The following is a 25,180-nucleotide window of genomic DNA, read 5'->3' as shown; positions in this document are numbered from 1 at the left end:
ATAAAGGAACGCCTGTTTGGGGGAAAAAGCAGAAGAGGTGCTTAAAAGGATGGAAGACAAAGCAAAATCTATACAAACAATAACATATTTCTTTCAAGTTCAACCTCCCAGATTCAGCAGGAGCTTTCCCTCTAAGCACTGGGCCTTCCTTGCACCGAGCAGACAGGGCCAAGGTAAGCCCCACAGGGACAGGGCATCCAGGCCCCTATCCAAAAGCCAACAAAGAAGCAAACATTGGACCACTTCCGTCTCTAAGGCAGGGAGCTCTAAGCCAAGCTTTTATGGCAAGCACTCATAATGACTCTCCCTTCCCCCCTCTGCCCTCCTTTCACTCATCAAAAATTAGGAGGAAGGCTCACCCTCTTCAAGGACAATTGGGTCTCTGTAACCAAGGACCAGTGGGTCTTAAAAATAATTTCTCAGGGATACAGATTCTCCTTCAGCGATCTCCCTATTCCAAGAGCGTACCCAGACCTCACCCCAAACCAATGGGCAGAGGCATTGAAACGGGTCCAAACTCTAATATCCCAGGGGGCAGTAGAACCTGTCCCTCCAGATCAAACAGGAAAAGGTTTTTTCTCCAGACTATTCCTTCTTCGCAGAAAAGAGGGCACTTGTCGCCCCATCCTGGATCTATCCAAACTGAACACCACCTTGGTGGTCTCCAGATTCAGAATGTTAACCTTGCAGCAGCTCCTACCTATGCTCGTACAAAATGCCTGGCTTGTGGCACTAGACCTAAAAGATGCCTACCTCCATATCCCTATCAGGGAATTGTGCAGAAAATTCCTGCACTTCAGAGCAGGCTATCAGCACATTCAGTTCTCTGCACTGCCCTTTGGCTTATCTACTGCTCCCAGAGTATTCACCAAATGCTTGGCCCTGGCTATAGCATTCTGCAGATAGAGAAATGTATAGATTTACCCTTACCTGGACGACTGCCTCATTCAGGCAGAGTGCAAAAAAAAAGTTGCTTCAGGACCTTCTCTTTGTCAAATCACTCCTAACTTCCCTAGGGTTCAACATTAACGAGAAAAAATCAAAGCAAAATGCCACCAGAAAAATTGTTTTCCTGGGAGCTGTGCTAGATGCAGCAACCCAAATGGCCTTCCTATCCCCAGAAAAGCTGAGCTTCCTGCCTCTCTACTTCACCCAGCTGACTTCCAGAAGTCACCTCACTGCGAGGAAGTTCCTGCAAGCCCTGGGATGCATGGCATCTTGCATTGTTTTCATCCCTCTCGCCAGGCTTCACATGAGAAAACTTCAGTGGTACTTAAAGAACCTTTGGTGTCAGCATTCTCAGTCCATAGAGACCACTCTCCCCCTGATCCCTTGTATAAGGGCTAAATTTCTGTGGTGGGCAGAGGTTTGTACCATGAATAAGTGTCTTCCCTTCATTCTCTGCCCTTCCGGCCAGACCATCACCACTGATGCCTCAGACATTGCTTGGGGCACACACCTAGCAGGCAGGTGTATCCAAGGCCTTTGGAATGCCCAACAACTTCACTTGCACATCAACCAGAAAGAAATGATGGCAATGCAAAAGGCTCTGACTTCCTTCCAACCCCATCTCCGGCCAGGAGTCCTCCTTATAAAAACAGGCAACACCACTATAATATGGTACATCAAGAAGCAGGGGGCACCCAATCTTAACCCCCGTGTAGATTAGCCTCTTACAGCCACCTACATGGGCCTACACCTAATTGCCCAATACTTACCAGGGATCAACAACACACTGGTGGGCCACCTAAGCAGAAACTTACTGGACCCCCACGAATGGCAGCTCCACAGAGAAATCTTTCTGCAAATCACCCAGGAGTGGGGGACCCCATAAGTGGACCTCTTTGCCTCGCACCTCAACCACCAGCTGCGCAAGTTCTGTACCAGGGAGCATCACCTCCTAGCATGGAAGGTGGATGCCTTGATCTTCCCTTGGAGCTCCCACTTTGTGTACACATACCCTCCTCTGGTCCTTATTCCCGAGGCTCTGATAAAAATAAGAGAAGAGAAGACCAAAGGCCATCCTCATTGCTCTAGATTGTCCCAGACAGCATTGGTACCCCTTATTACACAGTTTGACCTTACAGCCCCCAAAGCTGCTTCCATTGATGTCAGACCTCTTGACCCAGGAGAGGGGAAGGGTACTGCACCCAGACTTACAGACTCTCAAACGTTCAGCATGGCTTATACACTAAAAACTAACAAGGAGTCCCTGCTAAGCAAACGGGTCCTGAACATCATCACAGAGGCCAGAAGGCCCAGCACAAGAAAATCATATGCAGGAAAATGAAAACAATTCTGCTCCTGGAAACAGTCAAAAGAGGGCAGTACCTCCCAAACTTCCATCCCTCTCATCCTGGATTACGGTAGCAGAGTTGCTCAATAGTGGCCTCTCTTCTTTATTAAAATTGATGCCTTGGCCATCTCTGCCCGTTATGATTCAGACCCACCCCTCGTCAGAGGGGCTTCTAATATCAGGCCTCCCAGAAGGCCTCCGACGCCACCCTGGACCTGAATTATGTGTTAGAAAAACTAACCTTGCCTCCTTTCAAACCTGCTGCTTCAACAGAATTTAAATATTTCTCTTGGAAGACTGCCTTCCTACTAGCTATCACCTCAGCCCAGAAGGGTCTCGGAACATCAAGCTCTCATGGCTTTCGAGCCCTTCATAATTTTCCATGCAGACAGAGTCCCCCTGAGGACTAACCCCTCCTTTATGCCCAAGGTGGTATCTGATGTGACCCTTAACCAGGCCATACACCTTTCCACCTTCTTTCCCAACCCTCAAAACAAGGGGAAAAGAATTCTACACTCACTAGATGTGCACAGACAACTCGGATACTATCTGGACCGTACTAAGCCATTCAGAAAAACAGACCAGCTTCTTGTAAGCTTTGCCCCATGGGCAAAGGGGAAGCCCATCTCCAATCAAACCATTTCCAAATGGATTTCACACTGTATCCATTTTTGCTACAGACTACATGAGAAACCCATCCCTAAGTCTATTCATACCTACTCCACTAGGGCAACCTCCACTTCCACTGCCTTCCTCAGTGGAGTACCTACCAGGGACATCTTGGAAGCGGCCACCTGGGCCTCTGTCCATACCTTTACAAAGCATTACCACCTACCTCTCTTTTCTAAGTCTAGGGCAGGGTTTGCCTCTGCTGTTCTTCAAGGCCTTCTGTCCCTTACCTAGGACTCAACCTATCCTTCCACCCTTTTCCTCAGCTTTGGGAATCCTCCCACAGGTGATGACTGCAACAGTGAAACATGAAGAACATGGTACAGTTGTGTACACTTACCATAAATGTAGCTGTTCGAGTGTATTCATTGTTGTAGTCTTGGTTTCCCTCCCTCCATCCCCCATTTAACATCTTCCACTAGGGGGGAACACAAGCTTCCCAAGGTGGCTTTTAGCCACCAGGACCACTTCTCTCTCTTCCTTTGTGCTTCTGATGGGTTAGGGCAAGAAAACTGATGTAATGAGGTCGGCTGCCTTGCTTTATGGCACTGACGACCTGACGTCAGGTGACAGGCGACGTTAGCCGGTGCACAAAAACATTGATTCTGGTATTCGGGCCGACCGAGAGCTACCACAGCAGGGATAACCCACAGGTGATGACTGCAATAGTGAATACACTCGAACAGCTACATTTATGGTAAGTGTACACAACTGTACTTTCTTGCGCAACAATACTTCCTACCTCAGATCCACCTGGATCCAGCATTCCCAGTTATTGGATTAACTGACCTATATTCTACCTTTTATTGCCATGAAACTGGATGAATGAGCCAGGTATAAAACAGTGAGATTCAGTTAAGGATAACCAAACCAGGCCATTACAACTGATGATACAGACCTAGCCTGGGGAATTCACAGGACCTGATTGTGCAGGGAGCATGGAATACTGTATGAATGAAGAAACATTATTGTAAGCAAGCAAACAAAATAAAATATGGCATTTATTCAGGCTTTCAAAGAAATCTATTTGATTGGAGAGGTGGATCCTTAACGTTTCAAAGGACAACACAACAGTGATGTGGTATATCAACAGGCAAGGTGGGATCAGATCTTACACCCTTTGCAGAGTAGTAATCACGTCTTGGAACCTGGCTTTTTGGGTGAGAGTACTATACAAGGTGTCCTACATATCATGTCAGTAGGACAGTGGTAGACCAGCTAAGCAGGTAAAAGGCAGGCCCTCATAAACTGATTTTACAAAGGGCGAGTTTTCTTCATTATTGTGCAGAGGTGGGGTGTCCTTCAAACAGACCCATTTGCATCATCAGATATCAATGCAAGAGCAGCTTGGAGAACTGACATCTTCTCAGTCAGTCACCTTCTGGGTCAGTTGGATAGTTCTTGAATGCCTTCCCTCTGATTACATTACTTTCCAGGGTGATCCAAAAACTAATGCAGACCAGGCCAAAGATGCTCTGATTACACACTTTTTGGCTCGGGCAGCAGTGGTTCTCCTTTCTCATTTAGATGTCCAGGGCGAAGCATCAACTGCTTCCCACAATATTGGACCTAGTTATATAGGACACCGCTGCCAAGTTGGAGACGTTATTGTTGACTGCTTGTATGATCTAATACTGTGCCTTTAGGCACCTCTATACCAAGGATGTATTTGTGTGGGTGCTGCCAGCCTTGTTGTGATTTAACAATGGAGGTTTAAAAACAAAGGTATGAGCGGTTTTGGGGCCACACCCTTCAGATACAAAACTCAAATGAAACTGCAGTTTTTATGTAGCTCTTCAGTTAATATTCACTACCGCACCCTCCTTTTCTTTAGTGCAGATCTTAAAGGTATAACCCCATTTAAACCTGGGGTTTTGTATGCTGCTTGCTCAGTGATCCATTTAGTTTCATTCAACTCTGTCTCATTAATCAAATCACTTCCCCTTTTGTTTTTATTTACACATTGTATAACCATAAACTTATGGTTTTCATACTTAGAAATGTGCTGGAAAAGTGCCTTTTCTTCATGTTTCAATTTTACAGCGAGCAAATGGTTCAAAATTCTGTTTTTCAGCATACAGTTTTTTCTACATAGAATGAGCTGCAGTCCTGAGATACCCAGGTAAACTACATTCTTTGTTCTACAATCTGCACTTTCGTGTATCTGCATGTTGTGTAAAATTGTTCCTACTTTTTTCTGTCTTCCCTTCATGACATAATAAATCCTTTTGATTTTTTTTTCTTCTAAAGCCAAAAACTGTTTTTTCTCCCACTACCTTGGCTATTTTTTCATCTGTCAGCAAAACATTCCAATTCTCTGTTTTATTATAACACATATACCCCCTGTGTTATTACCATATGTTAACATTAGCCTGATATTATAGGTTCATAGGTAGGTACTAGGCTATCGGCCCAAGGGCCTACGTAAGCCTAGCCAACAAGGTTCCCTGGCTTACGCCACCCAAGAAAGTTATTTTCCTGTGCCACTGTCGAGCAGAGACACAGAAGTGATCCCCGGGGTGTATTTCCCATCCACTCGTCAAGATTTTTCTTGAAGACTGCTAATGAAGAACTTTGCTTGACATAGATGGGTAGCCTGTTCCAGAGTATGGGACGTCTCTGGGACATGAATCTATCCCTCCAGCATGTCCTGTTTATTGTGGTGATTATCCATCTGTGAGGCTCTAGACTTAACAGGTGTTCCATCCTGTTGTCTATGGGAGAACCAAGGTCTAGACCTATTACTCCTGTATTGCTTACTCTTAGTAAAATCATCTTTAACTGTATTTTCATTGTATCCCCTTCGACAGAGGTTACTCTCTAACTTATCTATTTCTTATTCAAAGTGTGTATGCTGTGTACATATATGTGAAATTCTATCAACCTGCCCTCTTATACCATTGAATGTATACCTTGGATGCATGCTGTCATAAGATAGCATGCTATTCTTCCAGCAGTTTTTTCTGAATAAGGTCGTGTCCAAAACTCCATTCTCATCCCTCAGCAATTTTACATCCAAGAAGTCCAAAGCTCTACTGGAATACTGCATGGTGAATCTAAGGAACAAGGTTGTAGATTCCAAATATTTAACAAATATTTGTAAACCCACAATCCCCCCCCCCCCCCCCCCCCCCAATAACAAAAAAAAAAAGTAATCCACAAAACACGCAAAGAAAATTATCTTATCCTTCCATGGATGTTGTCTTCCATATATAACTTCATTCTCCCAGTAAGCCAACACTAAATTTGCGTAAGTGTTAGCACAGGGGGTGCCCATAGCCACCCCCTGCTTCTGGTGATAATATGCATCGTGACACATAAATGTGTTATTTTCGAACACTATTTTAAGCAGCTCACTTATCAGCCTAATGTTATCAAGCTCAAAGTTAGCTACTTGTAATATGTGTTCTATAGCTGACATGCCATAGGTATTGCTGATGACAGTAAATATTCTTTACATTTAGTGTAACCATAACATTTTTCTGTCCTTCATTCCATGTAATACACTCATGCAACAATGTTAAGTGTCCTGTATCCCTTAGTATACCAGGAAATTTATCTAAAACTTTTTTCAATGTACATTCTATCCAAATGGATACATTGTCTGTGACCCAACCACTACCCGAGACTATAGGTCTCTGTAGGGGGGGGGGGGTGTTAACCAGATCTTATGATTTGATTTGTATGCAGATTGTAGATCAAAGAATGTTGTTTACCTACCTGTCTGTCTGTCAGGACTGCAGCTCATTCTATGTAGGAAAAACTATGCTGAAAAATAGAATTTTGAACAGTTTGTCCTCTGTAAGATTGAAACATGAACATAATGCACTTTTCCAGTACATTTCTAAGTATGAAAATCATATGTTTAAGTTTATGGTTATACAATGTGTAAATAAAAACAAAAGGGAAGGTGATTTCATTAATGAGACAGAACTGAATGAAACTAAATGGATCATTGAGCTAGCAGCATACAAAACCCCAGGTTTAAATGGGGTTATATCTTTAAGACCTGCACTAAAGAAAAGGAGGGTGCAGTACTGAATGTTGACTGAAGAGCTATATAAAAACTGCAGTTTCATTTGAGTTTTGTATCTGAAGAAGGGCTTGGTCCCGAAAGTGCTCATTCCTGTGTGTTTGTGTTTTAAATAAAAATTTTGAAGCTGTCCAGCGTGATGGCCAGTTACCTGCTTTTTCCTTCTTTCCTTTGGAATTTTTGTGGGCAGGCAGCCTTTGGTGGAGTATCTACAGTTCTTTTTGGTTTAACAATGGAGGATGATAGCTGCAGATTTGTACATGAGGATGCAGTATTAGTGAGGATGTGATTCAGGATCTTCCCCCTTAGATGTTTACAGTGTATTTCTAATTTAATGTAGTTAAGGAAGTTTTGTGCATGCTTTCCACTTGAAATGCCCGTATGACAGTTTACTGCAGGGTAATTGAAGTCACCTATAGTAATTGTATTTAGGTTCATAGGGATGTTGGTATGGTGTTAAGGTAGGTATGATCAGTGAGGGACATGGAGGGAGGTTTGTTGGTGGTTATAAAGTGGTAGTTGATTTTGCTTAATGTGACTTGGATTTCCAAAATTTCAGAATTGGTTCATGAGGAATCTGCCTTGACATGTGGTCTTCACTGATAGACTGACACTCCCCTGCAGTTGCTTATGGGTCTCAACAGGTGGATGGTTCTAAACCCAGGAATACAGGTGATGCCATTACATCAAAACAAAATCTATAGCACTGCAAATATTTGTGTTGTAATTGAAGAAGTGTCTCAAGTTTGGGCATCTTTTAAAAAGACTAGTTCTCTGAGTAGAGCAGCCACTTTAATTTGTTCTTGGATGGAATTCACATGGTGGGATTGTTTGGCAGGTGGACTGTGCTTAAAAAGGCATTATAGGACTAGGAAATGCTTTAGCCATAATGTGACGGTCCTTATAAGAAAGGTGTAGCCAATCTTTTGCAAAGCAGGAGGGTCTGTGAACTTTTTGCAAGCAGATATATTCTAGATCAGTCTAGAATGACACCAGCTACTAAGCTAGTTATTAAAACCAGACATCTTTTTGTTGAATTTTGGTGGTGGGATACCTCTCAAACCTAGCGTCTTCCCTGCCTCTGACATGCATGTAGCAAGATCAGTTGTATAATTGTATGTAAATGTATTTCCACTTAGGTGGAGTACCTAAGATTATTCACCCCCAACATAGATCATCACCAGATCATAGTTATATTTTTGTAAGGATGGAGGGATGCATAAGCCCTTGTGACTTCCTGGATTTTGGCTTCAGAAAGACATCCAGGTTGTCACTTCTTGTCCAGTCTAATCAAGGTAACGTCAGTGTGCCTCAATAGGTTCCAGTTACCAGGACATATCCCAGAGTCACTATAGCTATTGTAGGCCATAAGGCCTTGTGACATATGCCTGACTCACTGAAATATGTGTAATGCTATAGTGGCCAGTCCCTCCTAGTTGCATTTTTAAGAGGCTTTGGGATTCATTTTTTAACTACCTCATCATAGGTGTAATGGAGTGTGTGTGATGCTTACTGAATGCATTGAGAAGAAGCCCACCAGATTTAAGTACTTTCACTTCACACAAATTTAGGTCATACTGTGGCCAAAGTATGTTTTAAGTAAGGATGAGTCAGTTTGTACAGTGCCTGACAACTCCCAAGTGTTATAATACTTGGTACAGATGAGTTAAGTGGTGATTGCAATTCTGTTAGCCAAGCTATGAGTATGCTTAGTAGTGTATAGATGTAACAAGGTGATTTTTTGTTTTTCACTGTTGCAATCCTGACTGTTGGGATTTCTTGCAGTGAAAGCCCCTGACCGGCCCAGCTACCAGAGAAAACAGGTTTTGGCTCCCAGCTCCCAGACAAGAATCAGTTGAACTGCATCTAATGGCGTCCACTGGTCGTCCCCATCTGGAGCTGCATAAGCACAAAAAAGAGAACTTTAGCCAAAGTTGTCGGACAACAATCACTTTCCAGCTGACTCTTCTGCTAGACTGATAATTATTGAAGAAGGTGAGGAGCCTTTGCAGCCCCCTTTGACATTTGAAACAGCAACCCAGGCCTCTGTTGAGACCCATTTGGAGTCCAACATATCTTTGGTTCCGTCAACTTCCACTGCTCACGTTTTCAGCTCATCAGTAGGGTCCAAGGTCGCTCAGCAGGCCACAGCTTCCCATGAGCACTCATTAACTGGCAATACAACGAGGCCTAGGCCTACGCTGGTGCATTTCCACAGAGAGTCAGGTGCCAGGGCGTTGGACTAACTTAGGCCTAAGATCAAACCCCACCCCAAAGAAAGGCAGTGTGGCAAGGCTTCTGCCTAGGCCTACAGGCTCCCAGTTACTGGGAGCCCAACAGGATTTGATTAAGCTGGCTGAGGACTTAATTAACATTGCAAGGACAAGACTGACCTCGGGTGAAGCCACCCCAGGAAAAAGGAAAAGCGATGATTATCCTGATCTTTATCCATATCCCTTACTATATAAGGAGGATTCAGACTTGGAAGACTCTGGCTCAGAGGAAGGACCCTTTTACACATCCTTTGAGGAGTCATATTCTGAGGGGAACCTTCCCTCGGCTTCTTTTCTAGAGGATCAAACTTTTGGAGAAACTCTTCATGCTATGAAGCAGCATTTTCATTGGGAAGCACAAGATTAGCCCCAGACCAATAAGAGGGTTAGGGAGTTCTTGGACCTCCCTGAACACAAACCTTTAGCAATCCCTCTCGTTTTGGATATGGTAGAGGATGTTTTCCATGATGCCTCTGTGAACCCTGACTTGCTTCCCCCCTGCCCATAGGAAGCCAGACAGACTTTTATAGGGTACAAGACACCCATAAATATCTGATGTTATGTGGTCCAATCTCGCCCAGATTCTTACTCACTGGTTCGGAGCCGAACATCGGCTCTGACTCGGCCAACTTATATTTTTCTAGCACGAAGTCTCTAATTGGCTGGGCTAACCTGGTATCCCACGTTGCACCGCTCCACAACCCCAGATCTCGTTTGCCGCTCGTGGAGCTAGGACGTGGTCTCGCTTCGCTGTGGCCAAGTAGATTTAAAACTTCTTTTTCTAGTGGAAATTTGTTCTCTTTCTTCACAAAAGCTATTTTAATAGCTATTTTGCTTATTATTAACGTTGTTTTGTGGTGTGAGTGTTTGTTTGTGGTATCCCTCCGTTCCTACTGGCTAGTCCCGTTTAAGTTAGAGGACCTAGTCCTCCCTCCGTTTTGTGGTTTTTCTGAGGTAAACGTTTGTCCTTTGCTACATTGTGTGTCTTGTTGTCAGGTCAGAATCGTTTAATTTAGTGGTAGTTTCCCGCCTTATCCGTTGTGGCCTACAGTCCTGTTTTTGTGCTTGTATACTGTGGTTTGGCCGTTATGTCCAAGGATCAAAAAGAACACAAACCCTCTGGGTTTAAGAAGTGTTCTAAATGGAGCTACAAGATGTCCATAACAGATGGACATGCTGTTTGTGTACACTGCTTGGGGGCTATACATTTACAAGAGTCCTGTAATTTTTGTCACGTTTTTAGCCCCAGGGTTCTACAGGAGAGAAAAAATAAACTTATACTGAAAGGCCTTCTTAAGCCTTCCTTCGAGGAGTCCTTGGACTCTTCCTCTGGTTCACAGTCTAAAACCAAGACTTCTAAAGCCAAGAAAAGATCACCGGCTCCATCGGTTACATCGGAGCCACCGGAGAAGACTACCAAATTGGACTCTACCTCCTCGGCTCCCTTGTCCTCGGGGCCGCAGGAGGTAGCTGTGATTCTCGAATCTGCCTCGGCTCGTACCCGTTAGAGCCCATTCGGAGCCGATCTCCTAGTGTCAGACAAGGATCTCCAGATAGGAGATCACAGTCACCTTCTCTCTCCTCCAAATCCTGTAGACTCTCTGATTTGGATGTCGATAGGGTGGTCCAGAGGCTCCTGCAGTCGCCGGTTTTGGCAAAATTATTTTCGGCTCCGACCCAATTGGCTCCGGAGCCAATCTCGATGAGTGCGCCCATGTTTCCTCCTCCGAGCACCTCCTTGTCTTTGGAGCCGGAGTGTTAGGATCCGGGTGATGTTTTACCAGCTCCGATACCTCTTAAGGCCTTATCGGTGCCGGCATCTGCTCCAACCATGTTGGCTCCGTCCTCTGGTTTCAGAACCCGTGTGTCCTCTGTCGGGCCCGAGGGGGATACTTCGGGACTTTTGTCGGTTTCGAGTCTCCCTCTCGGCACTTCGGCTCAGGGACCTCGGAGGTGGGTCGATCCTTGGATTTGTGGGGGACCCGCCTTCGAGGCCATGAGGAGCGCACTGGCCAGATCCTCAGTCACATCACCCGGATCGGTCATTCCATCCCCCTCTATGCCGGCGAGAGCCTCTGATGTCCCTCTATCAGTTGACGGCAGAGCCCCAAGGTCTGGGGATACCCCCATGAGCGGTCCCCAACTTTGAGGGCCCTCAGAGTCTGTCCCTGAGGAGCCCCCAAGGAAGAAATTGTGCAAGCGGAAGCACATAGACTCCCAGGATGAGTCCCTCACCTCTGATACCGACCTCGAGGAGTCAGAGGGGTCCCCCAAGTCGTCCTCCGATGATGTCTCTTTTTCTGACATCCTGGAGATTTTGAGGCAGAGAAGGCGGCTGGTCATCCAAAACCCCCTCTGAGGAGGAGTCTGTATTCCTCAAGGCCTTTGGGGCTCAACCCTCCGCCTCCTGGGTGTCTCCACCCTTCGATGAGCTCCTGGATTTGATCTGTCGAAGGGCGTGGGAGACTCCTGACTCAGTGGAACCGGTACCAAGACATACTAATAAATTTCTGTCGGCTCCCCCTGGGAAAGATTTCCTGTCCAAAGGGGTTTCTGTGGATGCTATGGTGGTGGCGGCGGCACTCAGCAGGAAGTAGCCGAGTCTTCTTCCTCCGTCCATCCTCCTAACAAGGAGTCCAGGAGTATGGATCGGTACGGGAAGCGTACCCTCTCTTCAGCGACCTTCACACTTCTGTCTCTGAACTATGTCACTTTACTCTGATCCAGAGAGATCTCCTTAAAGAGTTAGGAGATACTCTAATGGGTAACATACCTGAGGCATTAACGCAGACCGTTAATGCCCAGTTGTCTACTCGTCCATGAGGCTCGTATCTTATGCAGCCAAAGGGGCGAGCAGGGCAGCTAGCTCAGGTGTAGCCCTTAGGAGGCAAGCCTGGATGCGCCTGTGTCATTTTGCGGAGGCCTTCAAGTCTTCCTTCACTGACTCCCCCCTTTGATGGGGCCTCACTTTTTGGGACCAAAGTGAAAGACACCCTCACCAGATGCGAGCAAGAGGGAAAGACCCTGTCTGCCGTAGGGGTCCGTTTTTCCCTCCCATCTAGACTTTACCCCAAGGCTCCGAGGGGAGGAAAAATGTGGTTCAAAAAGTCACAGAAGTCTTTCCCTGCCAGTCAAGGTGAGTCCCCCTCCAGAGGCAGAGGAGGGGGTGGCTATTCTGGGAGACACCGCCCTAGGGGCAGAGGAGGCCCTCGCAATTCGGGAGACCGTGATTCTTTGTGCGGGCCTTCCTATCATCGTCCCTGATGTATTGCCCTACTGTGCTATTACGGAGCCAGTCGGGGGCCGCATTTCGTTGTACCCGGAAGCCTGGGCAAGTATCACTCAGGATCGATGGGTGCTTCGTATAGTTACCGGAGGTTATTCCATCCCATTATTGTCAAACCCTCTTCCACCCAAGAGAATCCCAGACGTTCCACCCAGTCAAAGGGATCACGCAACACTAGAAATTTCAAAGTTGCTGGAAAAAGGAGTCATCCAGCCTGTCCCCTCAGACCAGATCAGATTAGGGACTTACTCAAGACTCTTCTTGGTGCCGAAAAAAACAGGGGACATGAGATCCATCTTGGATCTCAGCCGACTGAACCGCTACGTTCTGAAGTCCAAGTTTCGAATGGTCACCCTTCAGTCTATTTTTCCATTACTGGGAAAAGAAGTATGGATGTGCTCCATCGATCTCAAGGATGCTTACTACCATATAAAAATGGACAAGGGCATCCAGGAGTCACTTGCGCTTTTGGCTGGGAGCCAGTCATTTCCAGTTTCGTTCTCTGCCCTTTGGCCTCACCACAGCCCCCAGGGTGTTCGCCAAGTGTTTGGCAGTGGTGACAGCTCACCTGAGACGTCAAGGATTCCAAGTGTTTCCATACCTGGATGACTAGCTCCTCACCACCCCCACCAGGCATCTTCTCATTCAGGCCCTTTGTCATCAACTATGGATTACCTTGAACTGGGGAAAGTCTGCCTTGCTGCCCTCACAGCATGTCACATTTATAGGCGCAGAGCTAGACACCGTTCACATGCGGGCGTTCCTGCCTCAAGAAAGGATAGAGGTGTTGCAGGGTCAGGTTCGCGCGTTGCTGCCCCTCAAGAAGGTTCAGGCCAGATGGGTCCTACAGCTCCTGGGATCTATGGCAGCCACCATTATGTTAGTGCCCCTGGCCAGGTTGCACATGAGGTGTCTGCAGTGGCTTCTCTCGGCCCAATGGTCCTTTCAGAAACTTCCCCTGTCCCATCTGATCCTACTCACCGATCGGTGCAAACAGGACTTCTGTTGGTGGATGAGTCCCACCAACTTGAACAAAGGGAATCCATTTATTCCTATGACTCCGGTTGCTACGGTGATCACGGATGCCTCCCAGATAGGGGGGGGGGGGGGAATTATCTGGGCAGGACTGTCCAAGGCACCTGGCAGGATCACGAGGTACATTTGCACATCAATGTTCTAGAGATGAGAGCGGTGTTACTGGTGTTGCAAGCACTGCAGAGCTCTCTTCCCCTAGGAACGATTGCAATTCACTCGGACAACATGTCTGTTATGTGGTACCTGAACAAGCAAGGGGGAACCAGGTCTTACCCCCTTTGCAGAGAGGCCATGCGAGTGTGGCAGTGGGCAGTGTCTTCCAACGGTTCCTAGTGGCAACGGACATTCCGGGGAAGGCCAATGTGATAGCAGACAGGCTGAGCAGAGCTATTCTAATGCCTTATGAGTGGTCCCTGAACCGCCGAGTTGCGGAGCAGATTTTCAACAGGTGGGGTCAGCCTTGCTGCGACCTTTCCGCCAAACCCCACAATACCAAGTGCAGCAACTACTTTTCTCTGATCCCCCCACAGGGGGGAGTCACCCAGGGATGCTCTAGTCCACGATTGGCCTCCTGGTCTGCTCTATGCTTTCCCTCAGTTTCCTCTGCTGCCAAGAGTGATCCAGAAAGCCATTTCCTTGGGAAGCAAGATGATTCTTATTGCCCCACACTGGCCTCGCCAAGTCTGGTTCTCTTTTCTTCTTCAGTATGCAGTGGACAGTCCTTGGACTCTGGATCCAACACCAGACCTACTGACACACATGTCGGGACAGTCCCATCCCTCCCTGAGGACCCTCAGGTTGACAGCCTGGCTACTCCACTTCCATCTTTAGTCAGACTTCGTTTTTCACCTGAGGTAGTACACATTTTATCTTCTACTCATAAATCTTCTACCAGGAAGATTTACTCCAGCAAGTGGAAAAGATGTTCAATTTGGGCTCAGGCCAAGGGACTGAATCCTTTCACAGCCCCCATCCCGGCTGTCTTAGATTCTTTATCCACTCTTTTTCAGCAGGGTTCTGCTCCTGCCACCATTAAGGTTCAGCTGGCCGCTATCTCCAATTTTCATACCTCTTACGAACCTTCTCTCATGGCGCATAAGCTATGTAAGGCCTTTTTGAGGGGCACCTTGTTGCTTCGGCCTCCGGTGTCAGAACCCATCATGCCATGGGATTTAAATTTTGTGTTACAGGCCCTGACATCATCACCTTTCGAACCAGATGCCACCTGTGATTTAAAATTTCTGTCTTGGAAAACTGCATTTTTAATAGCTATCACATCAGCCAGACGGGTGTAGGAGATTCAAGTGTTGTCCATCAAATCCCCGTATTTAATATTTCATAAGGACAGGGTTTCCTTGAGACCTAATCTGTCCGAAGGTAACGTCTGCCGTTAACCTCAATCAGTCCATTGAGCTGCCAGTTTTCTTTCCTCAATTTTCCAACAAGGCAGAGTTTAAGTTTCATCAATTGGACGTACACAGGCAGCTTCGCTTTTACTTACACAGGACTAAACCACTTCGTAAGTCTGATCAACTCTTTGCGTCCTTCTCAGAAAATAGAACAGGTTTCCCTGTTTCTAAGATTACAATTTCCAGGTGGACTTCTGACTGCATCTCCTATGCTTACTCGTCGGCAGGCAGAGAGTTACCGTTCCCTGTCAAGGCTCACTCCACCAGGGCTGTTTCTGCTTCAGTAGCTTATCACTCCAGACTATCCTTGGATGAAATTTGTGCGGCAGCCACGTGGGCTTCTCCCCACACCTTCATTACTCATTACAAATTAGACGTGGCTTCTAGGGGCCGGGCTTCCTTTGGTTTCACTGTTCTCAGGAGCATCTTCTATTGAGCCTCCCAGGATAGAGGTGCTGGGGACGCTGTCCCTTGAGTAAGAATGTAGGTGAGATTGGACCACATAACATCTAGAAGTTATGTACTCACCATAACGTTCGATGTATGTGGTCCATCTCGCCTCACATTCTTACGTTCCCTCCCACCTTCCCCCCTCCTGGAGGATTTGGAGGCGACATTTGTTTCAGGACCCTTTGGTATTGGTTATTTTTTTCTTTGCTGCCCTGGTTAGTGTCCTACTCTTTTGACTGTGGTTGTGCATGAGGTGCGACTATGAGCTGCTGCAAACTAGATCTGGGGTTGTGGAGCGGTGCAACATGGGATACCAGGTTAGCCCAGCCAATTAGAGACTTTGTGCTAGAAAAATATAAGTTGGCCGAGTCGGAACCGATGTTTGGCTCCGAACCTGTGAGTAAGAATGTGAGGCGAGATGGACCACATACATCAAGCGTTATGGTGAGTACATAACTTGTAGTTTAAAAGTCCTTCAGCTGATCCAGAAGTTGTTACTTTAGGACCTTAAAGGGGCTAGGGCCAGTGTCTCCAAGAATTCCCTGCCCGCGGAGAAGGAGAGTAGGGCCCTAGACAGGTTTGGAAATAGGTATACACCTCCACTATCCTGTCTGAGGGCCCTCAGCTGTCAATTCCATATGATGAAATATCAGCAAATCATTCTAGATCAACTCGAGCAAAAAATTTCAACCATGGGGGGCAAAAATCTTTCTAAGGAACTTTTGGACTTGGGTCACTCCACTTCCCAGATGGCTAAACACTCTTTGCATTGTGACTGTGATGCCATGGAGGCATCCTGCAAGGCAGCTGCCACTGGTTCACTAATTAGGATACATGCATGGCTTAGGGAGTAATCTCTCTCTGATCATATAAAGGCTAACTTTTTGGACACTCCCTTGCCAAAGATAGACGTTTTGGATCAAAAGCTGAAGCAGTAATCAGAAAGATGGAAGACGAGGTAAAGTGCATGCAAACAGTTAAGGACTTCCTGCATGTTCAGTCACCTGGGTTCAGCAGGAACTTTCCAGCCAAGCACTGGTCATTTGCTACCCAGCCTAGGAGTAAACAGAGAAGGCTTTTTAAAAGGACAGAGCTTCCGGGCAAAGGCATCACCAACAGAGATCAAGACAGTGGTCCTCTGAAACACCTAGACAAGGGAGTTCTAGGTCACAGCCCCCAGCCAGAGAGCAGTTATGACACTTTCCCTGCCCTCCAGCATCCCACCCCCAAACTAGGAGGAAGACACGCACACTTCCTTCAAAACTGGACCCACATTACTTCAGACCAGTGGGTTCTAAACATTATTGCAAATGGTTACAAGCTCACTTCCAAAGACCCCTTAGTATACTCTGGTTTCCCAAATGTACCCCCAAATAAAAAACTCAAGCTCTCTAACAGATACAGATTGTGTTCTCGGGGAAAGGTGAAGCCAGTTCCAGAGGAACAAAAAGGGAAATGCTTTTATTCAAGGTTATGCCTACTCCCAAGAAAAGGACGTTGGCAACTCTGTTCTGGACCTGTCCAGCTTAAATCAGTTCCCCTGGATACCAAAGTTGAAAATGCTGACACTTCACAAATTACCACGCATGATTACATGTCAGGCCTTTGTGGTCTCAATAGACCTAAGGGATGCCTACTTACACATTCCTATTCAAACATCACGCAGAAGCTTTCTTTGCTTCAGAGCAAGCTCCTGCCGCTGTCAGTTTTTAACTCTGCCCTATGGGTTGTCTACTACTCTAAGGGTTTTCACAGAGTGCTTGGCACTGGTCATTGTTTTCTGCAGAACCAAAGGAGTCCAGATTTGCCCTTACCTGGAAGATTGCCTAATACAAGCTGCAGACATTCCAAAGATCAAAAAAGATCTGAAATTCACACCGGACCTACTGACTTCTCTGGAGTTCACTGTAAACCTCAAATCCAGCGTGGTCCCATCCAAACAGATAGTTTTCCTGGACTTTTACCTCCAGAGAGTCTTCTTCCCCCCAGAGAGGGTCACCTGTTTAACCATTTACTTCCTACAAATACAGGAAAATCAAAGCATCACAGCCAGGGAATTCCTTAGAGCTATGGGGTTCATGGCATCCTGTATTCTCATTTTTGTGGTACCCCTAGCCAGGATGCACAAGAGGAAGCTACAGTGGTACCTGAAGAGCCTGTGGTGCCAGAGCTCTGTCACTGGACACCCAAATAACCCTGATACCTTGCCTCAAGCAGGAGTCTGCATGGTGGGCACAGGCTTGTACCCAAAATCAGGGCCTACCTTTCAGACTCTTGCTTCAGGGCCAAATCCACACCACAGATGCCTCGGAGATGGCATGGGGGGCTCACACCCAATACCTCCAAACTGAAGGATTATGGCCTGCTCAACACAGAAGGATGCACACAAATTGGAAAGAACTCATGGCAGTACAGACAGACAAATACCACAGTCATTTGTTATGTAAACAGGCAGGGAGGGATGCATTCCTACCCCCTGTGCCCTGCAAATATGGGAGACAGCACAATCCCTAGACCTGCACCTCATGGTGCAATGCCTGTCAGATGAAGTGAATATCCTGGCAGACCACCTCAGCAGGAATCTGACAGACCCCCACAAATGGCATCTCCATTGGGAAGTTATCCACACAATAAGACAGCAATGGGGGTCCCCAAGGTGGACATGTTTGCCAGCAAGGACAGAGCTTACCTGGAGAAGTTCTGCACCAGGACAAGGCAGAAATCTGCATGGAGAACAGATGCCTTCTTCCCTTGGACACACTTCATTTATGCCTTCCCACCACTACCCCAGTTGTCTCTAGTGCTTTTGAAGATCAGGGAGGAGGGCCCAAGGGCCATCCTGATAGCATTGGACTGGCCCAGGCAGCAGTGGCTCCCTCTCTTCCTCAAGCTCACCAGTCAAAAGCCTTCATAAGCACAGAAGGTGGACTTCCTCACCCAGGACAAGGGGAGGATTGTGCACCCCAACCTTCTGACTCAGCCTGATTTATTCAACAGCGCCCTATTGCAACTGCAGCTTGAGTCGGCAGGTACAGACCATTTTAAAAAAGACTAGAAGGTCTAGCACAAGAAAATCTTACTCGGCCGAATGGAAAAGATTCTCAGTTTAATGTCAGAAGCAGTGGCTTCACCCAAATTTTGTTAACATTCCTAACATTCTGGAGTACATGGCCAACCTAGTGGAGAAGGGTCTCTTATTCTTCCACCAAGATACATGCCTCAGACATCTCTACCCACATTCCTAGTCATCTTCCAATTTATTCCCGCCCTTTGCTGAAGCAATTTCATGGGGAGTTATTCAAATTAGGCTCCTACGAGGAAACCTACCCCTCCTTGAGACCTCAACTTTGTCCTAGAAAAGTTAACTTTACCTCCTTTCGAGCCTGCAGCCTTTACCACCTTAAAGTTTCTGACCTGGAAAACAACCCTAATACTGGCTATCACTTTGGACAGGAGGGTCTCACAATTGCAGGCCTTAATGGCAGTGGAGCCTTTCATTCTCTTCCATAAAGACAGGGTTTCCCTCCAAAGTAATCCTTCATGCCTAAAGTGGTTACTAATGTGTCCGAATCAGGCTATTCATCTACCTGCTTTCTTCTTCAACCCTTAAAACACAGGGGAAAGATCACTGCACTTGCTTGATGTACATAGGATGCTATGTTTCTACCCAGACAGGACTAAATCGTTGAAAACAGATCAGCTGTTCATTACTTTTGCCACATGCTCTGAAGGAAAATCAGCTTCTATACAGACTATTTCCAAGTGGATTTCTCACCACATCTCTTTCTGTTACAGCCGTTATGACAGAAAGCCCTTTCATTTGATTTGGTCACACTGCTAGGGCCACAGCTACTTCTGCAGCATTCCTCAAAGGGGCATCTATTAAGGATATCTTGGAGGCAACCACTTGGTCTTCTGTGCATGTCTTCACTAGGCACTACACCTGGAAACCTTTTCCGAGTCTAGAGCAGGTTTTGCATGTGCAGTTCTGCAGGGAATTCTCTCCTCTCCTTAATTTCCTTCCACCCTCTTTAAAGCTTTGAGAATTTTCTTAGCAGTCAGGACTGCAACAGTGAAACACGAACATACTACAGTTGTGTACATTTGTCATAAATGTCGATGTTGGTGTATTCACTGTTGCAGTCTTCTTTCCCTCCCACCTACCCCTTCAGCCTACTAGGTAGGCTACTAGAATCAACCAAGGGCCCTACACCTTCCAACCCTGATTTGGGTCCACTCTACCTTGGCCCACCTTAGGCACACTTGGGACTTCCTTGGATCCACACTAACCTGGTCCTTCTAGGTTACACCTGGGGGCTCCTCCTAAGCAGGTCAAGAAAATACTGAAGTGATGATGCTGGCTGGCTTCCTGTATACCTGAACATACTGACGTCAGTAAGGGCATCTGCCAGCCTGGGAGGTGATTTCTTTGGTAGTTGGGCTGGCCAAGGGCTTTCACGGCAGGAATTCCCAACAGTCAGGACTGCAACAGTGAATACACTCAAGCATCTATATTTATGATGTGTACACAGCTATATTTTTTTTCTCTGCTGGAATAGGATTTAAGTTGCTTAGTTTCTAGTGATATTTATTTGCCTTAGAGCTGAGTAGAGGCAGCGTGCAGCTCAGAGAAATATTGTGCTGAGTTGTGTAATAGGGCTGATTAATGAACAGTGAAACTTTAGTTTGTTAGCAGCAGAATGTATACTCAGGAAGAATATCCAGAGAAAATCTGTGCAGGATGATTTATACAGTAAATTAGTACAGAACTGTTACAGTAATAAATACAGATGTATGGTAAACATAGAAGTGAATAATAATTTTGTTACCAAATACAAATAAGACAAAGGATTAAAACACTGGGAAGAATTTCAAGAGAGGTACAAGTTTAACAGGCATCTAGAATTTGATCAAGGAGCAAAAAAATAGATATCTGCATATTGGAGACAAATGAGAGGGGTCAGCACACACCACAACTGATGCAAGAAACAGAGGAGAGGAGAAGGAAGGAGAATTGGGGGGGGGGGGTGAAAATAGAGAATATTTTGGATCCAAAATAAAATTAGACATTATGGAGGAAATACAGATGAATTGGATAGAAGAACTGGAGAAGATATTAAAGAAAATGAATGGGAAGAGAAATTAAAGCTCCTTAGATGTGTGGCTAAATCCCAGAAATTTTGAAGCTTCACAAGGAAATGTCTCCATAAATACTTTTCTAACTCTACAGGACTTGCAAGGGTGTTCCTAGCAATGAATAAGGGCATGCTGGAGATGGAAAGGGAGGCAGGCATATAGGGACACAAATTCTGGGACTGCGAGGAAGTATGAAAGCTAAAGAGCTAGTCGTATAGTGCTAACAAAGAAACTTTTTTTATTTCAGTGTTTGTAGAAGGAATTCAAGATGAAGTAAAAGAGTAAGAATGTAGCAGCATTGGGGGGAGGGGGCTAAAACTATGATGGAATCAAGAAGAAAAGCCCAAGTAGGAGAACCTTTGCATGTTGAGGAAACTAATTGAAGAGAGAAGACCAATGTACTGCCCTGAGGAAGAGAAATTTGGAGATTTAGGAGGAGGAGGAGAGTAATAAAAATAGACAAATGCCCAGACACATGATGAGAGTGAGAGGGACAAGGTAATCATTGTAAATAAAGGTGACTGTAAATCTAGGAAGTACACTACTGCATTCCAGAAAATGTTAAGGATGTGATTTTGGCAGGTGTGTGAAATAGTTAATGTTGACTTGATTGTAAGTACTAATCCTGGAGCTGAAGGAATCTGCCAAATGTAGAGCGAACAGCCTATTAATACCACTGAATGTAAGGAACTCTGAGGTCCAACAGAAGATCATTATACACCATGCATATGATGACTGCACTGAATGCGTGATGAGAAAATGGATAAGTAGGCTTTTAATTCTGTTTTAATGTCTAAAGTAGTTTTGGAGTTTACCTTGAGCTAGTCTCTCTATTGGCTCCAGAACCAAAAAAAATAAAAAACAAAAACTTAGCAATATCTAGATGGTTGTCCCATTCCATGTCTTTTTGCTGTTTTCACCATAAGTCACATCCAGGCATGATCATGGCTCACAATGTTTAGTGGCTTTTTTGGAAAGGGATGAACTCTAGGAGCATTCTAGAGGCAGCATCTTAGTCCTCTTTTACTTTTAGAAAGCATTGTAACTGGATCCCTTTTCCTTGTCCAGACTAAACTTTTCTAGGACCATTCTCAAGGCGCTCTTTGCTTCTTTCATTTCTTCCTCCCACCATATAATCCAAAAGTAAAGTGATCTACCAATACATTTTTGGCTACTGCAACAGTGGTCAGATGTTGAACATAGTACAGTTGATTAAGTAAACTTAACATAACGGTAAATGTTGTAACATATCGCTGTTGCAGTAGTTCTCCATCCTTTTATTCTGCTTTTGGTATTTTACCACATGGTATAGATGAATATACTTCTGTGTATAGTTACATATTTATTTGGTGAATTTTCTTTTCAGGTATCTAGGTTTCCTTCTTGTAGCAAGAAGCTTCTAAATCTTTTGTCATTCATATATTTATATTGCTTTGCTCAAACTCTAGTTGTTAGGGCTTGTTGAAGATGCCCTGAAACTTTGAAAGCTGTCCAGTGGTCGTATTCTGGGCAATGTAACCCAGAAAAATTAGGCTACTGCAGCAGTAGTTTATTAGAACATAAATGAAGTTATTGTAATAATTCACATTTGTAACATTAGTACCTTCAACACCTATGCTATTGCATGATTTTTTGTATCTGGACAAGCTAAACTTGTTATATTCCAATGTCTTATATGATCTTTAAAAAAAAGTTATCTGTGGCTTTTTATTTGGCATAAGGCTTGCATTTTGTAATGTATACAAATATTTTGAGAGCTAAATTATTTTAATTACTATATTCTGAAAAGGACAGTATATTTTATTCCACGTCATAATTAATGCATTAATTTTCTATCTTCAAATTAATTTGTCTTGCTAGTGTCTTTAGTTATTATGCACAAAATTGTATTTTATTCTGTTTATAGCTGTTTCTTAACTTGTTTGAATTCCAAAATATGTATGAAGTTTCATTTCCATTAAAACGAAGGTTAGAATTCTCTGTTGATCTTTTATTGTGTAAATGTATTAAAATATCTTTATTAACCTTCTTTTACAGGAAAAAGAGAAAAAACATCTTTCCTCCCTTTTCCCCCCTCATCACCTTCACCCATTCTGCCATCCTCATTCCCACTGGTCCTTTGCCCGTTTTATCCTGCATTTCCTCTCACTTTCTTGTCTCTCCTGTGGTCATTTCTATGTTTTCTTTTCCCTGTTCTCTCATACTAATTTTCTGTTCTCCTTTATCACCCCCCACTCTTTCCCCCATTATCTTTCCTACTCCCTTACCTTTGTCATATTTTATTTTCCATCTGTAGTCTTTGCTTGTGCCACAAATTTCCATTTCTTATATTTTATTAATTTATTTTCAAATATAAAAGTGGTATAAAGTGATATCTGCAGTCATTTTAACAGTTTTTTTTTGTGTAAAGAATTTAAATTGAATGAACTCAATATGAAGTGTAGTGTGCTAGTTGAATCTCCTCTGTAGCCTTTTAGGTGTATGTTAAGTTGGTGAATGTTTTATGATGTTTCTGATAAAGTAATTCTGAATCTTTATTTTGTAGGCCATCAGTTCACCTATCAGAATGCAGAAGATGGAGACAGTAGTTCCACAAGATCTACAGATAAAACGTTGGCCTTTATGAAGAATGAGCTGGTTCGTAGAGCTGATGAGCTGAACTGTGCTCTCCAGAAACAAAATGAAATGAAGGTAGCTATTTGTATGCAGTTCTTGTGTTTGTACTGCAGTAAAATTAGGAAGCGACATGCTTGGCATGTAACAGAGTTGTCTTGAAGCCCTCCTGGGCCTACTTTAGGTTTTCTCCTTCATGAAGGAGATAACTTACACTTTTATGTAGTGAAACTCAAGTAAAAGTCAAATACAGCTTGTTCTTAAATCATGTTACTTAGAGCTCAAGATGTAAAAGATGTTTTTCACAGTATGGTTCAGAGAAACTTCACTACAAAAGAACAGAATGTTTAATATCAAAATTCAGTTTTTCAGTTGCTTCTGTAAAACTAATCATGCAGACTTTGTCATGTATCATTCTCTTTTTGATTTTGCCTCATTATCATTCATCACATAGTTCAGTTTTTTGTTGCATTAATGACCAGAATGTTTTAGTGCTGTCTGCATTTAGAACATTTAGCCTCTGTGTTGTGTTACATAAATTTAAGCAGCATTAATCAAAGGTTTCACTTTTCAGAGCCCATTTTACTACTCGTCTCATTTTTGTATGGAAAGCTGCAGTTTTAGAATTCTTGAATAGCACTTTAGGAAAATATCTGAGTGACTGGTAAGAGGGCATGTATATGTATGTGTGCTAATGTAAAATCAGTAAATGAATAGTAGCCCATCTGTGTCCCTAACTGTAAACTTTTAATGTAGTGTGTGTTTAGACTTGCCTGTCTTAATAATGCAAATATGTCCGCATCCAAATAACATCACAGCAGAGAGGCATTTAACATTCCAGGCGTGCAAGCCCACTGCGTAAACAGCCATGTCGTCTCCAAGAACCCTATCTGTCATTCACTTCAAACACATTCATGGAAGGCCCCTAGTAAACAGGAAGTTGAAGGAGGGTGTGAATGCTGTTTCTGAGACCAAGTAAAGGTTGTCCAATATCGATTTCCATTGCAAGTTGATCTATCTTTGTCTTAGTCTCCATTATATATAATGTACAATACCAAAGTGTGACCTGCTGAGGGAGATGGAGACTCCTGCTGAGCTTCCTTGGACCAAAGCAGTAGCAAAGTTCCATCTTGCTTTGGATTACATATTCAATTTGTAATATTAGGCAGGACTGAGAAGGTGAAGTCTTGTAAAAGCTTTACCGATATATGTAAAAGTTGGTAACAGGCTTCACTAGACAATAACAGATTTCTAAGATCCAATAACCAGAATTTGCTTGAACTACACAAGCCTGCTCATCCTCCAGGTAAACACCTACTATCCTTTTCCCAAGTTCGCCTCTGGAACTCCCTGCCACCTCTTATTCGTACTACAGACAACCACTCTACATTTAAGACCCTGCTTCATTCCCATCTCAAAACCCTCTGGGAATGTTCCTGCAGTCATCCCGCATGACTCCCCTCTTTTTTCCCCATTTCTCACATTCCTGTACTTCCCTTTTCTCTTCATCATACTGACCTTCTCTGACCATCTTCATTTTTCTCATTTACTCCTGCTCTTGCTTTACTTTTTTTTCTTATAGTCCCACCCTTCTTACATTCAACAATTAACACCTCTTATCCCCCTGTCCTACTTTAACTCTGCTACGATTTCATGTAAAACTATAATGTCAACCCTGTGTTATTTCACATTGTAACAAATCTAACAGGAATGGATTTTTCTTATTTTAATTGACTTATTTGTGTGTGTGTGTTAATTTTACCTTTTGCTTTTTTGACTGTATTGTCACTGCAATCGTGGATTTTTTGTCATGTTGTGTTGTAATACCATTGTTCTTTAATAGTATTACATACATCTAAATGCATTGTCTTCATATTACATTATTGTTCATGGAGCTTTTCTCCCCAGGACTCCATTGAAAACTGGCTCTTCTTGGCCCAATGGACTATCCCTATAATTGTGGCAGCCTGTCTTAAACAG

The 25,180-nt window shown here is 44.4% G+C and overlaps 1 protein-coding gene across 5 annotated transcripts in view; it reads left to right on the top strand.

The window, feature by feature from the left end:
* LOC122791042 (myomegalin-like) overlaps positions 1-25,180 on the top strand; it is a 3,200,315-nt gene that overhangs the window by 1,254,920 nt on the left and 1,920,215 nt on the right. For all 5 annotated transcript variants that reach the window (XM_044058817.1, XM_044058818.1, XM_044058820.1 and 2 more), the window contains exon 21: positions 23,133-23,278. In XM_044058817.1, the coding sequence (XP_043914752.1) occupies positions 23,133-23,278 (146 nt within the window). The remainder of the gene's footprint in view (positions 1-23,132; positions 23,279-25,180) is intronic.

Source organism: Protopterus annectens, chromosome 16.part0, assembly GCF_019279795.1.
Source record: "Protopterus annectens isolate FY-2018-M chromosome 16.part0, PAN1.0, whole genome shotgun sequence".
In the NCBI taxonomy this organism is placed as follows: domain Eukaryota; kingdom Metazoa; phylum Chordata; order Ceratodontiformes; family Protopteridae; genus Protopterus; species Protopterus annectens.
The sequence above is the reverse complement of the archived record's forward strand: the minus strand, read 5'-3'. Positions and strand labels throughout refer to the sequence as shown.